The 16,500-nt window shown below is 47.5% G+C and overlaps 1 protein-coding gene across 3 annotated transcripts in view; it reads right to left on the reverse strand.

The window, feature by feature from the left end:
- cstpp1 (centriolar satellite-associated tubulin polyglutamylase complex regulator 1) overlaps positions 1-16,500 on the reverse strand; it is a 427,611-nt gene that overhangs the window by 10,900 nt on the left and 400,211 nt on the right. For all 3 annotated transcript variants that reach the window (XM_072466623.1, XM_072466624.1, XM_072466625.1), the window contains one exon: positions 5,065-5,174. In XM_072466623.1, the coding sequence (XP_072322724.1) occupies positions 5,065-5,174 (110 nt within the window). The remainder of the gene's footprint in view (positions 1-5,064; positions 5,175-16,500) is intronic.

Here is a 16,500-nt window from a genome sequence, read left to right on the forward strand (position 1 = left end):
TCATATACTTAACATTCTTACACCCAAGCCTCCTTAATCTTTATTTATTTGTTTTACATCCAATTAAGTGATTCTCTGAGCACAATTACCACAGGAAATTCCTCCCCAATACTTTCCCTTCTTCAATCACTTGTACTTCTACAACTATAAATATTGATAATGACCACATAATGTTCGCTTTGGCAGTGTCCCACCAGATGCTAACGATTCATTGGAATTGCTGAAAACACATTGAAGCAACTAGGTTATATTGTAATCATAAATCAGCTATGATCTCCCAAAACAATCCTGACAAGCTTGTCGAGCAGGTTTTGCTGCTCTTCGCAGTGATATGGGCGGGATTCTCCCCTACCCGGCGGGGCGGGGGGTCCCGGCGGGATGGAGTGGCGGGAACCACTCCGGCGTCGGGCCGCCCCAAAGATGCGGATTTCTCCGCACCTTTCGGGGCCAAGCCCTCACCTTGAGGGGCTAGCCCCGCACCGGAGTGGCTGGCACGCCGGCAGCTGGCGGGAAAGGCCTTCGGCGCCACGCCAGCCGTGGCCGAAAGGACTTCGCCGGTCGGCGGAAGTCCGCGCATGCGCGGGAACGTCATCCCCGCGCATGCGCTGGGGGGGGGGGTGTCTCTTCTGCATCTGCCATGGTGAAGACTGTGGCCGAGGCGGAGGGAAAAGAGTGCCACCACGGCACAGGCCCACCCGCGGATCGGTGGGCCCCGATCGCAGGCCAGGCCACCGTGGGGGCACCTCCCGGTTCCAGATTGCCCCACGCCCCCCCAGGACCCCGGAGTCCCGCCGGCAAGAGAGGTGGTTTGATCCTCGCCGGCGGGACAGTCATTCCAGCAGCGGGACTTCGGCCCATCGTGGGCCGGAGAATCGCCAGGGGGGGGGGGGCTCGCCGACCTGCACGGCGCAATTCCCGCCCCCGCCGAATATCCGGTGCCGGAGAATTCGGCAACTGCCGGGGGCGGGATTCCCGCCAGCCCCGGGCAATTCTCCGACCCGGCGGGATGCCTGCGATGCAGGCCTGTGGCTGATTTGATTTTTTTAAAAAGGATTTGCGTGTTTCAAACTCTTCGTGAGAGCACCTGAATTGGCTCGTGTTCAAAACTTTCCAAATGGTACAGTATGGTGAATTGCACTGTCCCAACAATGTTGGACTCAAGATGGCGCCAGAGCATAGCGACTCTCGCCCACAGATCCTCTTCCTACCTTTCTCATAACCATACTAACTTTCTACCCGATGCCTGTGTCTATGTATTTATGTTGTGTATTTATCTTTGTCCTATGTTTTTTCAAGTATGGAACGACCTGTTTGGACTGTACGCAGAACAATACTTTTCACCTCAATACTCAGTACACGTGACAATAAATCAACTCAAATGTATAATGTCACAAAACAGGGTGAAAGGTCATTTTAATCCAGGAGGATTTTCCCCCCTATGATGTTCGTGTGGGTGTGGGTCAGCGGAGTTGTAGCACATCATGTTCGCACCCCACTGGAAATTTAATTCTTCGATTGAGTGCCGGAGAATTTACGCTGTAACTGTAGAAAGCTAAAGTAACAGATTGATTGCAGGCGTGTTTAGAGGTTGCGTTAAATTAAAGAAGATTGCCATCAGAAGAGTAACTGTCTTGTTTTTTAGATTGCAAGCTGTTGAGACTATTTACAAAAGAAAAGGAAGAAAGTAGTTGTGTCACCATCTGATTATTGTGGCATAAGCAACGTTTTGAAAGAGAGAAAATGCTTGAAAAACTCAGCAGGTCCGGCAGGATCTGTGCTGAGATAAACAGAGTTAACGTTTCGAGTACGGCTGGCTCTTCCTCAGAACCCACAGATGCTGCCGGGCATGCTGAGTATTTCCAGCACTTTTTACTTTAATTTCAGGGGCAGGATTCTCCCCTACCCGGCGGGGCGGGGGGTCCCGGCGGGATGGAGTGGTGGGAACCACTCCGGCGTCGGGCCGCCCCAAAAGGTGCGGACGTCTCCGCACCTTTAGGGGCCAAGCCCTCACCTTGAGGGGCTAGGCCCGCGCCGGAGTGGTTTCCGCTCCGCCGGCTGGCGGGAAAGGCCTCTGGCGCCACGCCAGACGGCGGTGAAAGGTCTTCGCCGGGCGACGCACGCGCGGGAGCGTCAGCAGCTGGTGACGCCATCCCCGCGCATGCGCAGGGGAGGGGGTCTTTTCCGCCTCCGCCATAGTGAAGACCATGGCGAAGGCGGAAGAAAAAGAGTGCCATCACGGCATAGGCCCGCCTGCAGATATGTGGGCCCTAATCGTGGGCCAGGCCACCGTGGGGGCACCCCACGGGGCCAGATCGCCTCGTGCCCCCCCCCAGGACCCTGGAGCCCGCCCGCGCCGCCTTGTCCCGCCGTTCAAAAGGTGGTTTAATCCACGGCGGTGGGAGAGGGTTGACAGCGGCGGGACTTCGGCCCATCGCGGGCCGGAGAATCACCGGGGGTGGGCCCGCCGACTGGCGCGGCGCGATTCCCGCCCCCGCCGAATCTCTGGTGACGGAGAATTCGGGACCCGGCGGGGGCGGGATTCACACCAGCCCCCGGTGGGGGGTTGGAGAATTGCGCCCCCTATCTCCAGCATCCTCTGGGTATGATCCATTGTGGGTAGGGTTCACATCGCAATATCTAGTGAGATTGTGTTGGATCTCGCGAGGCGTTGCGAGCCGGGTAGATCCTGGGAGCGGAGTCTCCGGCTTTCAACTGGCGCCGTGGTGAGCTGCTTTATCGGGTGCAGCGTGACCGTTGGAACGCGCTCTAAGTGCTGAAGCGGGACTGAATTGGTGGTGTTCTACGTCCTCAAAAGCGGCGCCAGTCCCGGAGCAATTCAAGGATCCGTTGACGGGCTAGCACTGGCGCCACGTGGAACTAGAGCGATTCCAATGCAATTAGATTTGCCAGAGCCGGGATTGACACTCGAGAGGCTGACAAGCTGCAGCTGCACATACTCCTGGCTGGAATGAGTGTGTGAGGCAGCACGAAGAGCGGCACCCCGTTTCACAGAGGTGGAGCTCGAGATCCACTGGATGCCATGGAGGAGAGCCGGCATGGGAAGGAGGCTGCCAACCGCTGCCGTACAGATGGCAGAGGCCGTGAACGCCGTGGGCCCCACTGCCAGGAACGGCCAGTAGAACTGTAAAAAGCTGCACGACCTCCTCAGGATGGCCAGGGTGAGTAACCAGCACCATCTCAGACACCCGTACCAGCCCCGCCCCCTGAGGGCGACCGAACCCCACCCTCCGGAAGTCTGCTCGCACCCCACACTGCACCACATGCCAACACCCATACCGCCCACCATGGCCAGATGCCCTGCACACACAGGCTGCCAGCTGCCACCCCCTGTACTGCCCTTGTCTGACTGCCTCACACTGTGCATTTTCGGTGTCCCCCCTCCCCCACACCCCTGCCCAGGAGAAGGCAGCACACAACCGCAGGGAGCAACTGGAGGGGGCCCTCCTGATCGGCGGCTTTGTACTGCTGTGGAGCGGCTGGCAGTGGACTTGGGTCGGTGGCTTGGAGAGTGGGCAGTCGCCGAGGCGGAGGTTGGCATCAGGGAACCAAGTGAACCACACGCCACCCCAGTACCCTAACATCCCACCACCTCCACACCATCACAGCACCCCCACCCAGCACCTCCACACCACCCCACTACCTCCACCCCAGCACCCCACCACCTTCACAGCACCCCATTATCCCCACCACCCCATTACCCCCACCCCAGCACCCTACCACCTCCACCCCACCCCATGTGTCATGTCTTGCATCTTTTTTTTAAATTAGAGTACCCAATTATTTTTTTTTCCAATTAAAGGGCAATTTAGTGTGGCCAATCCGCCTAACCTACGCATCTTTGGGTTGTGGGTGAAACCCACGCACACACGGGGAGAATGTGCAAACTCCACACGGACAGTGACCCAGGGCCGGGATTCGAGCCTGGGTCCTCAGCGCCGTAGACCTAGTGCTAACCACTGTGCCATGTGCCGCCCTATGTCTTGCATCTTGCCGGATAGCCTGTCGATGGGGCGAGCCTGTCTGGGGGCCTCCGCCCTTGGTCACAACCCCAGGACACGTCGGGCGACGAGGCGGGACTGGATAGCGACACGATCTCCCAAACGCCAGCCCGCAACACCCCGTCAGTCTGGGGATGACATCAACTTTCCGTCACAGCTGTCTCCAACACCCTCCTCCATCCCAAAGACACTCACCTCGGTTGGGCAGTATAGTGAAGAGGCTCCTGGGGCATTATCTGGTGCACACCACACACACATGTCACGGTACAACAGGTGGAGGTAGGAACCTCTGAGGGGGCAGAAAGCCGGAGGGCGGCCCGACCCCAGGGACTAGCTACCGTCCAGATGGGTCTCGGAATTCTGGAAAGAGTGCTCCCATCATGCTGGAGATAAAGACACAGGGCCAGGGACTACATGAGGGGGTGTCAGCAACCATCCAGTGCGTGCAGGTGCAGATGGAGGTGTCCAGCGAGGCACGTGACAGGGCGGCCCTGTCACAGGTGCTCCAGAGCCTGGCCCAATCACAGCAGGTCATGGCTGAGAGCCATGAGGGGAGATGATGGCGTAGTGGTGTCAGAACTGGACTAGGAACCCAGAGGCCCAGGCTAATACTCTGGGGACATGAGTTCAATTCCCACCCCGGCAGCTGGTGGAATTTGAATTTAAATTGAAAAATCTCAAATATAAAGCTCGTCTCAGTAATGGTGCGTTGAGCCATTTGTCTTTCTGCTCTGCGTATGTATGGTACTGTTTTGTAACTTGGTTGCTTCGGTTTATAAGATGTAAAATTCTAATAAATACACTTTATAAAAAAGGCCACTTTAACTTTAACAGCCAGAGATAGTCAAATCAGCCAATATAAACCCAACTGAAGCTTCCCAGCTGGAACTCATGATATGAAATAATTAAATGTCTGATTGTTTGACTGATGAGGGTCTTACTAATTCAACATCATATTTAATGCAACACTTGCACAATGCAATAAACTTTTATTTTAAAATCCCAAAATGTACTGTTCCTCTTCCCGCTTATAATTATTGCCTACCTAATTTGCAGTTAATCCCTTCATGCTTTGCAAGAGTCATTACAAATCCAAAGAATGTCACTCGTTGCACTTTGTGGAGGATCTGCTTCATGTGCGGAGTTGGTGGGTAACTATAAAAAGAAAGACATATTTGTTCTTCATATCTTCCTCACTTGTCTTTAACATAAACATAATGCATATTCGCAATATATACACAAGCCGGAATCGAACCTAGGACCCTGGAGCTGTGAAGCAATTGTGCTATCCACAATGCTACCGTGCTGCCCTATGTTTGTGGGCCGCAAACTGTAAGAATATAACCTTTTGTTTGTCGTCTACCGTGATTTCATTGGCAGCCAAAAAGGATTGAATCTTTTTGATATATTGGCCCCAAACTCTGGATAAAATGGATCAATTTTCCCGAATAGAGGCATTACTATTCGGCTGCTGCTGATCTTTGACCTTTTTCAGGCCTCTAAGAGGCCACACATCTCCCCCTTTCAAAATGTGACGACTTTCCTTCAATTTATTCTCATTGTCAATGCTGTAGTTCGAGGCGTAGGAACGAGGTAGTGTCAAAGCACAATGGTGACTTATTTAACAAAATAAGAACAGAACAGTACAACTCCTACACAGGTCTAGAATCCTCGATTGCCAAGCTGACTCTGATGATACCCTGACACCCAGGTATCCAATACTATAAGGCTCGCACACTCCGTCCCCATAGGTTCTCGGCGAGCAAGGGATCGCCCCTTAAAGGGCCCACGCTACCACAGTTCCCATTGATAAAAGTGTGGAGAACTAGAGGACAGCCATTTAAGGTGATTGGCAAAAGAGCCAAAGGCGGCCTGAGGAAAAACCTTTTTAAACAGCGAGTGGTTACAATCTAGAATTCGAACCCTGAAAGTGTGATAGAAGTCGATTGAATTGTGGCTTTCGAAAGCACCTGAAGGGATATGGGCAAAGGATGGGGAATGAAACTAGTTAAATGCAGAGAATGATCTCTTATGGTTCTGTAACCCTTTTATGATTCTTTGATAAAAGTACGGTTTGATAGTTCATTAAACCATTTCTTTGAACACCAGCGTCCTTTGAATGCTCTTAGGATTAAAGAGAATGGGATATGCGCAATGAAACCTTTGTGTGCAGGGACTGAAGATGCCTTTCAGCATCTTTGCCTGACAGTACATAGAACATAGAAAATACAGCACAGAACAGGCCCTTCGGCCCACGATGTTGTGCCGAACCTTTGTCCTAGATTAATCATAGATTATCATTGAATTTACAGTGCAGAAGGAGGCCATTCGGCCCTTTGAGTCTGCACCGGCTCTTGGAAAGAGCACCATACCCAAACTCAACACCTCCACCCAACACCAAGGGCAATTTGGACATTAAGGGCAATTTATCATTGGCCAATTCACCTAACCCGCACATCTTTGGACTGTGGGAGGAAACCGGAGCACCCGGAGGAAACCCACGCAGACACGGGGAGGACGTGCAGACTCCGCACAGACAATGACCCAAGCCGGAATCGAACCTGGGACCATGGAGCTGTGAAGCAATTGTGCTATCCACAATGCTACCGTGCTGCCCTTAAGAACAAATAAATCTACACTATATCATTTTACCGTCATCCATGTACCTATCCAATAGCTGCTTGAAGGTCCCTAATGTTTCCGACTCAACTACTTCCACAGGCAGTGCATTCCATGCCCCCACTACTCTCTGGGTAAAGATCCTACCTCTGATATCCCTCCTATATCTTCCACCTTTCACCTTAAATTTATGTCCCCTTGTAATGGTGTGTTCCACCCGGGGAAAAAGTCTCTGACTGTCTACTCTATCTATTCCCCTGATCATCGTATAAACCTCTATCAAGTCGCCCCTCATCCTTCTCCGCTCTAATGAGAAAAGGCCTAGCACCCTCAACCTTTCCTCGTAAGACCTACTCTCCATTCCAGGCAACATCCTGGTAAATCTTCTTTGCACCTTTTCCAGAGCTTCCACATCCTTCCTAAAATGAGGCGACCAGAACTGTACACAGTACTCCAAATGTGGCCTTACCAAAGTTTTGTACAGCTGCATCATCACCTCACGGCTCTTAAATTCAATCCCTCTGTTAATGAACGCGAGCACACCATAGGCCTTCTTCACAGCTCTATCCACTTGAGTGGCAACTTTCAAAGATGTATGAACATAGACCCCAAGATCTCTCTGCTCCTCCACATTGCCAAGAACTCTACCGTTAACCCTATATTCCGCATTCATATTTGTCCTTCCAAAATGGACAACCTCACACTTTTCAGGGTTAAACTCCATCTGCCACTTCTCAGCCCAGCTCTGCATCCTATCTATGTCTCTTTGCAGCCAACAACAGCCCTCCTTACTATCCACAACTCCACCAATCTTCATATCGTCTGCAAATTTACTGACCCACCCTTCAACTCCCTCATCCAAGTCATTAATGAAAATCACAAACAGCAGAGGACCCAGAACTGATCCCTGCGGTACGCCACTGGTAACTGGGATCCAGGCTGAATATTTGCCATCCACCACCACTCTCTGACTTCTATCGGTTAGCCAGTTCGTTATCCAACTGGCCAAATTTCCCACTATCCCATGCCTCCTTACTTTCTGCATAAGCCTACCATGGGGAACTTTATCAAATGCCTTACTAAAATCCATGTACACTACATCCACTGCTTTACCTTCATCCACATGCTTGGTCACCTCCTCAAATAATTCAATAAGATTTGTAAGGCAAGACCTACCCCTCACAAATCCGTGCTGACTATCCCTAATCAAGCAGTGTCTTTCCAGATGCTCAGAAATCCTATCCTTCAGTACCCTTTCCATTACTTTGCCTACCACCGAAGTAAGACTAACTGGCCTGTAATTCCCAGGGTTATCCCTAGTTCCTTTTTTGAACAGGGGCACGACATTCGCCACTCTCCAATCCCCTGGTACCACCCCTGTTGACAGTGAGGACGAAAAGATCATTGCCAACGGCTCTGCAATTTCATCTCTTGCTTCCCATAGAATCCTTGGATATATCCCGTCAGGCCCGGGGGACTTGTCTATCCTCAAGTTTTTCAAAATGCCCAACACATCTTCCTTCCTGACAAGTATTTCCTCGAGCTTACCAATCTGTTTCACACTGTCCTCTCCAACAATATCGCCCCTCTCATTTGTAAATACAGAAGAAAAATACTCATTCAAGACCTCTCCTATCTCTTCAGACTCAATACACAATCTCCCGCTACTGTCCTTGATCGGACCTACCCTCGCTCTAGTCATTCTCATATTTCTCACATATGTGTAAAAGGCCTTGGGGTTTTCCTTGATCCTATCCGCCAAAGATTGTTCATGCCCTCTCTTAGCTCTCCTAATCCCTTTCTTCAGTTCCCTCCTGGCTATCTTGTATCCCTCCAATGCCCTGTCTGAACCTTGTTTCCTCAGCCTTACATAAGTCACCTTTTTCCTCTTAACAAGACATTCAACCTCTCTTGTCAACCATGGTTCCCTCACTTGACCATCTCTTCCCTGCCTGACAGGGACATACATATCAAGGACACGTAGCACCTGTTCCTTGAACAAGTTCCACATTTCACTTGTGTCCTTCCCTGCCAGCCTATGTTCCCAACTTATGCACTTCAATTCTTGTCTGACAACATCATATTTACCCTTCCCCCAATTGTAAACCTTGCCCTGTTGCACGTACCTATCCCTCTCCATTACTAAAGTGAAAGTCACAGAATTGTGGTCACTATCTCCAAAATGCTCCCCCACTAACAAATCTATCACTTGCCCTGGTTCATTACCCAGTACTAAATCCAATATTGCCCCTCCTCTGGTCGGACAATCTACATACTGTGTTAGAAAAGCTTCCTGGACACACTGCACAAACACCACCCCATCCAAACTATTTGATCTAAAGAGTTTCCACTCAATATTTGGGAATATTGGGGACAGTAATAAAGAAACTGATGGTAAATCCTCAGAGGGAAACAAAACCTGGACACTCAAACTTCTGAAAATGTTCTAAACTTTCTCCGGGTGGATCTTCAACCTTTGAATTGAACTTTGAGGCAACGTAAAAGTGCCTGCTGTTCAACTGTCTATTTTAACTCAATACAGAGCAATCTTGTGACTCAAACATCAACACATTAGAAGGATCACATCTCAACAAAGACAGGAAGAAGTAATGCATTCTTGTTTATTGAACTACCACAATGTAATGTGGCTGAATCATTCAAATAACTTGCCTGTATCATGTGTTGTATTTCACCTATTGTTCATTTTATATATGATGTGGAGATGCCGGCGTTGGACTGGGGTGAGCACAGTAAGAAGTTTTACAACACCAGGTTAAAGTCCAACAGGTTTGTTTCGATGTCACTAGCTTTCGGAGCGCACAGAGCAATGCAGAGATAAATCAGTTTCTACAAGTCTGCAGCAGATTTATTTGCAAGAGTATTAGCAATTACAAAGTGTCTGATTTGGTCAGAGTGCATTGGGAGTAGACACTTTTAGTTAATTTTGTGACAGAACAGTGGGACGTATTCAAGAAGGAAATAGGGAGCGTACAGGGCCAACATGTTCCAATCAAGTAAAAGGGTGGGACCTCGAGGTATATACAGCATTGGTTAAGGGGAAAAAGGGTTGCTTATGGCAGATACTGAGGGCTGAAAACAGCAGAAGCCATAGAGGCGTATGGAATGGTCAAGAGGGAACTTAAAAAGGAAATTAGGAGAACAAAAAGGGGTCATGAAAGGATATTGGCAGGTAAAATAAAGGAAAATCCTAAGTTGTTCTACAAGTACATTAAGGGTAAAAGAATAACTAGCAAAAGAATAGGGCCCATTAAGGACCACAGTGGTGATTTGGACAGGGTAAATAGGAAGCAGCTGTTCCCCTTGGTTGAGGGGGTCAATTACAAGGGGGCATCGTTTCAGAGTGAGGGGCAGGAGATTCAGAGGGGATTTGAGGAAAAAAAACACTCAGAGAGTGGTGAGAATCTGGAATGCACTGCCTGGGAAGACAGTGGAAGCTGGAAACCTCACAACCTTTAAAAAGCCCTTCCAACACCTTCACATTCGGGGATATGGGACAAATGCTGGTAAGTGGGATTAGCGCGAGATTAGGGATAGTTATTGTTGGGATGGGCCGAAGGGCCTTTTCTGCGCTGTACAGAACAGTGCTGTGCACTGCGTTTTGGCTCTATACAGAGGAAAGGAAACCAAATGGGGGGATAGAGTTAATGGTTTGAAATTGTTGAACTCAGTGGTGAATCCGGAATGCTGTAAAGTGCCTAATCAAAAGATGCGGTGCTGTTCCGCAAGCTTACGTTGTGTTTCACTGGAACACGCTTTCTGCTGCATTTTCTATAACAATGCCACTCAGAATATCATCTCTTAATGGGGTTTAAGCCAAAACATTTTGTACCTCTTTATAAAGGGGCGGGTTGCCTATATCCCACCTATTGTACAGGCAGGGCTGAGAATACAAAGCCTTTGGAGCTACTTTTTGAGTTATATTTTTGGAATCATGCCAATTCTTCCTTCCTTTTCCTATCCCTGAGACTCGTGCCTGGAAGGCCCTCGATGTCAACTGGTAACAGCGTGACAAACTGGTCTTGGCGTGAGATCTGGACAGAGGGTCTCCTTTTTGAGCGGAGATCTATTGTGCCTGTCTAATAGTTACCTCTTGGAGGGGTTGCAGTGAAAAAAAAGTCCACTCATGTCAAATGGGAGTACGCTGGGATGTATCACATGTAAAGATAGTAGGGTCGCTGCTTATTTAAATTGTGAAAACGTCTTCCAATTTTTGGATGCAGAGATAGACATTTGGAAATATTTTACTGGAAAAACGTATCTTTAGTTTCATGATGTAGGGCTGAATCTTATAGCCAATCCGCAGGCACGAAAGTGGATGCGTAGACTCGTAAATTAGGGCGCTGTGCCAATCCATGGTTTTCCAAGCAGCAGGGGAGGTGTCGGCTACGTCGTCCATCCTTCATACAATTGAAGCCCTTAAGTAGCCCGTAGTCACAAGAGCATTCCGTGAACAAAGCTGGGTTTCTCTAATGGTAGGTTCAGCCGAAGAAGGTATGCTGTTCTGTTACACAGCATGCCTTTACTAAACAGAGGTTGTAGGCCACTGTTGTATGACCATATTTTTTAAGTCTGGAGACATAGACTAAACATTTCCTTTAGGATCTCTGTCCTTTATGCCTCTTGATTATTTGGAATAGTATAAGATGCAGTCAGTAGTTTATTAACCTTTACTCTGCTGAATAAACAGAAACTTCATATGTTTAGAAAAAGAATTGGCATGCTTTAAGATGTAACTTGTCTCTGCTGTGTGGTTGACTGATCCAATAACCTGCTTGAATTTCTGAGTCCCTGCCAGAATCAATCTGGCATGGATTGAACTTTGTAATGTAAATCCTGCCAAATGCCAAACCAATTTTATTTTGCCCTCAAATGTGTGGTTCTACTGCTAGGCTTTGTGGTGGTATCAATTTGGAGGGAGCTAGATGTCCTGCTTAAAAACAGTATCCCAATAATAGCACTTTTGGTTTGTATTGATGGAGCTCGTACAAGGTAAACAAAATTGCCTATGACTGGTGTTAACAAAACATTAACCTCAGTGAGTACCGTTACAAGATTTTACGATTTAATCAAAGATAAAGCACAGTTCAATTAAGATAACAAACTGTCCATGCCGTGTAATCTGTACAGGTTTGCGGAGGGGATTAAAAGAGTACAGTGCCAAGTCTCTTTGCTTCCTTGCATCACTGAATCTTTTCAGATGGCAAGCACATTAGAGGGAGCATGTGAAATCAGCAAAGACTGAGACTGGCACAGTGAGAAGGGCAGGTGACTGCAAAGATGGCAGAGATACCCCAGTGATGGTACACCTGTCCTTTTAGAGGGAATGTTGACCAATTCACAGAATGTGTGCAAGTGGCAGAAGATGCAGTACAACGATGAGCATTGAAGAAGTTCACTGTTCATGGGGCAACCTGGAAAACTAGTAAAAGTTAAGGAATTGCTTCAAAACAAAGCTGCCACAGCCTCAGGGAAGTTGACAAACCCAGGAAACATGCCTGTAAGATGGAGTTATTTTGAAAGAATAGTGTTGCACACACTTACCGCAATTAAAGCTGCAGGTATGTTTAACATTTAATCACAGGGGCATTGTGGCATAAATTGTGAGGAATTCTCCTTAATTTAGTGGAAGGTTTGCTGGCTATTGTGCTTAAATAAGATGTTACTTCTGCGACTAAACATGACGGTGAAGTTGTTTTCAAATAGTTTTAACAAAGGTAGTTTTAAGGGATTATATTTGTATTGGCAAACATTAGAAATAAGGAATAGTTTAAGGTGGATTTAATTTAATGTTTCTGTGCCTGGAAGGGACCTAGAGTCAGATTTATGCTGGACAAAGATGTTTGTATGTGTGAGGGATGGGTTAAGTTTCAACTGTGAGAGAGGGAGCTATGGCTTGAAAAGCAAATGCAGTTTCTTGGCAACTAGAAGCCCAAGTGAGAGAAACATTTCATTTGTTCTTTAGTTTTAATTGGAGGCTATAGAAGATAATGCAGACAGACCACTAGAGAAAGAACATCTCACACAGCAGTTGAAGGCAGGGAGAGAGCGAGAAGGCAGCAGTCATAGCTCTGCTCAAAACAGTGAAGTGCAAGAATCCAGAGGAACTAAAGGACAGTTGGTTTTAGAAACCTGGATATAGAACAGGATAATGTTCATGGGCAGCACATACGAAGCTGAGAAGGGACCGGCTGGTGAATTTCTAAAACAATCCTAAATTTTGGAATGTCTTACTAGAGTCTGCAAAACAATTTTTAAAGTAATTGGCTGGAGTTTGTGTTAACAGTGGAAGTCAGTCAAGACAAAGAAATCCTGAAGGGTTGGTGTCAAATCCTGAAGTGGATTTTTAAAACATTTTTTATTCATTTACGGGATGTGAGCATTGCTGGTTAGGCCCGCATTTATTGCTCATCACTAGCTGCCCTTCAGAAGATGGTGCTGAGTTGCTTTCCTGAACCGCTGCAGTCCCTGAGGTGTGGGTACACCCACTGTGCTGTTAGGGAGGGAGTTCCAGGATTTTGACCTAGTGGCACTGAAGGAACGCCGATATATTTCCAGGACAAGATGGTGAGTGACTTGGAGGGGAACCTCCTGTTGGTCGGGTTCCCAGGGATCTGCTGCTCTTGTCCTTCTAGATGGTAGTGGTCGTGGCTGTGGAAGGTGCTGTCTAAGGAATCTTGGTGAGTTACTGCAGCGCATCTTGTAGATGGCACACAAGGCTGCCACTGTTTGTTGGTGGTGGAGGGATTGAATGTTTGTGGAAAGAGGAGCAATCAAGCAGGGCTGCTTTGTCCTGGATGGTGTCAAACTTCTTGAGTGTTGTTTGGCCTCCACACACCCAGGCAAGTGGAGAGTATTCCATTGCACTCCTGACTTGTGCCTTGTAGATGGTGGACAAGCTTTGGGGTGGTCAGGAGGTGAGTTATTCGGCGTAAAATTCCTAGCCTTTGACCTGCTCTGGTAGCCACAGTATTAATATGGCTAGTCCAGATCAGTTTCTTATCAATTGTAACCCCCAGGATGTTGATTGTGGGGAATTCAGTGAATGCAATGCCATTGAATGTCAAGGGGTGATGGTTAGATCCTCTCTTGTAGGAGATGGTCATTGCCTGGGACTTGTGTGGCGCGAATGTAACTTGCCATTTGCCAACCCAAGTCTGGATATTGTCCCGGTCTTGCTGCATTTGGACATGGACTGCTTCATTATCTGAGGAGTTGTGAATGGTGCTAAACATTGTGCAGTCATCTGTGAACATCCCCACTTCTGACCTTATGATGGAAGGGAGGTTATTGATGAATCAGCTGAAGACAGTTGGGCCGAGGACACTAGCCTAAGGAACCCCTGAGTGATGTTCTGCAGCTGAGATGATTGACCTTCAACCACCACAACCACCTTCCTTTGTGCCAGGATTATAATTCTATTTTTCCATGTTTAATAATTTGTTTTTGTTGTTAAAACTAATGAGCAGTCCTGTGACTCTGTTCCTCCATGTTTTGATTAAAAAAAGTACAAGTTGTCTTTTGAGCCAGGTTTCCATTCTGGGATCTTCCCATCCAGTTATAGCATCAACTGGGATCGTCACAGTTTATACTGTCACAGTGATGTTTACTTTCCTTCAATGCCCATTTTACACAGGCAATCCTCTTCACACTCCCTAATCTCAGTTTACAATGGCACCTTTCACCATTACGCTGAAATTCTTCTCTCCCAGCCCCCCCCCCCCCCCCCCCCCCCGTCAGTTTGTCCAGTCATTCTTTTTTCCTCCCTGTTTGAAGGCTGTAAAACTGAACCCAGCTCAGAAAACACGATCTCCTAACTTGTGAAATGTGTGATTATAAACAGCTTCTTAGGAATGTCTCAGGGTGACGTTTTTGTTCATTGTTGATCTGCAGTGGAATTGCTGACAAACTATTATTAAACTGAATGTTAAATAAGTCACTATAACCCCCCTAATTGATTGTAATTTGCTCTGCTCTCCAAATGGATCTTTTATGATCAATTCTTTCTCCTCTTAATTTTTGACTCCGTTTGCTTTCATACTCAGTGTAATTATCCTTTCATAGTTCATTCCATTGCTTTAAACCATTTACTGCTGCAAAAATATATGTTTCAATATGTGAGAGCCTATGCATCTGTTTATAAATTACTTAATTACTTCCTAATAGTACAAACTAAATTGCGGTGCTTTTAATTACACAGTATGTTCAGAGATTTTAAAAATATTTTGAAAAGTGGGCAGCATGGTAGCAGTGGTTAGCACAGTTGCTTCACAGCTCCAGGGTCCCAGGTTCGATTCCCGGCTTGGGTCACTGTCTGTGTCTGCCCGTTCTCCCCCTGTCTGCGTGGGTTTCCTCCGGGTGCTCCGGTTTCCCCCCACAGTCCAAAGGTGTGCAGGTTAGGTGGATTGGCCATGACAAATTGCCCCTTTGTGTCCAAAAAAGATTAGGTGGTGTTACTGGGTTACGGGGATAGGGTGGAGGTGTTGGCTTGGGTGGGGTGCTCTTTCCAAGGGCCGGTGCAGACTCGATGGGCCAAATGGTCTCCTTCTGCACTGTAAATTCTGTAGGGAAAGGAGTAAGTGATAAAGTACAGGGTGTACATTGAACCTGCTATGAGGGACGACAGTGAACGGCAAAGTCTGGGACTGAAGTAGGGATGAACAGTGGATGGGAAATGGAAGAATGGCAAGAACGTGGGAATTGGTGGATTGTGGCGGTGCGGGAATTTGGAGGTTGAAGAAGAAAATGAGTTGCTTTTACATTGTATCATGGATGTCTTTGGGATGTTCCGAAACACTTCACCACTCACGTCTAACATTAGATGTGACTCCGAGATTGGACAGCACTTGCTGAACAAACCCACGTGTGCTGAGAATGACACTAACAACCAATTTAAGATTATCAGGTGGCCTCGCAATGTAGCTTACTTATGCTTGCTTGAAGCTACATGTATTCATATTCAGGGACATGCCTTCTGCAAGCAAAAGGAACATGTCCAGGCATTGCATCTTTTGTGAATCAAACAAAAACATGGGGGATAATAGCTTCCTGGTGCATTCTCCGTTGCAACACCTTGACCAATCAGAGTCAATTAGCGAATCAACCAGCATCCTTTTCTCACGCAATATAAATTGTTGCCTGCTTTGAAATTTGACAGTTTTGCATCTGTTCTGGTAAGTGCAAGATGAAAAGCCTCGACAGCATGTCTTTTCTCCAGCAATTCATAACTCATTATTGATCTTTTGAAGCATTGTTACTTTTCATAAGCCACTCAGCAGCCAGTTTTTGCATAACACGGTCCCAAAAACAGTGACAAGTTAATGTGATTTTTGGATAGGCATGCGTATTACCTAGAGGGCAAAGTGGCGGGCAGCAGAAAGAGGGGTCAACCTAGGTGCAGTTGGATGATGGATAGCACAGGTGAGCTGTGGTAGGTGTGTGAAGGTGGCACAAGACAAACAAGAGTGACATACCCATGACAGCAAATCTCCTGGTAGAAATAGCTACAAGCTGGACAAGACAGGGGAAATACCCTGTGTTCTTTGGAGGAGGATATTTCCTGCCCACCTAAATAAGAAGGCAGGGCTTTGGTAGAACTCACTCAGTACTGACCATTTGAGGCATTGTTGGATAAAGCTGAAACTGTGTTGGTAGCTACAGAGAGGATCTTATACAATGAATGAAAGTGCATTTAGCACAGTCAATGACTTAGAAGATGACAGTTTGGAATCGTAGCCAGCAAAGTGACAATTTCAGCAGTAAAGCTGCTGTGAAATATGGAGTGTGAAAGACAGATTGGACCCAGATTACAACATTTCATTGATCTTTGGGAATTATTGCCTTG

This window comes from Scyliorhinus torazame, chromosome 10, assembly GCF_047496885.1.
Source record: "Scyliorhinus torazame isolate Kashiwa2021f chromosome 10, sScyTor2.1, whole genome shotgun sequence".
Lineage (NCBI taxonomy): Eukaryota > Metazoa > Chordata > Chondrichthyes > Carcharhiniformes > Scyliorhinidae > Scyliorhinus > Scyliorhinus torazame.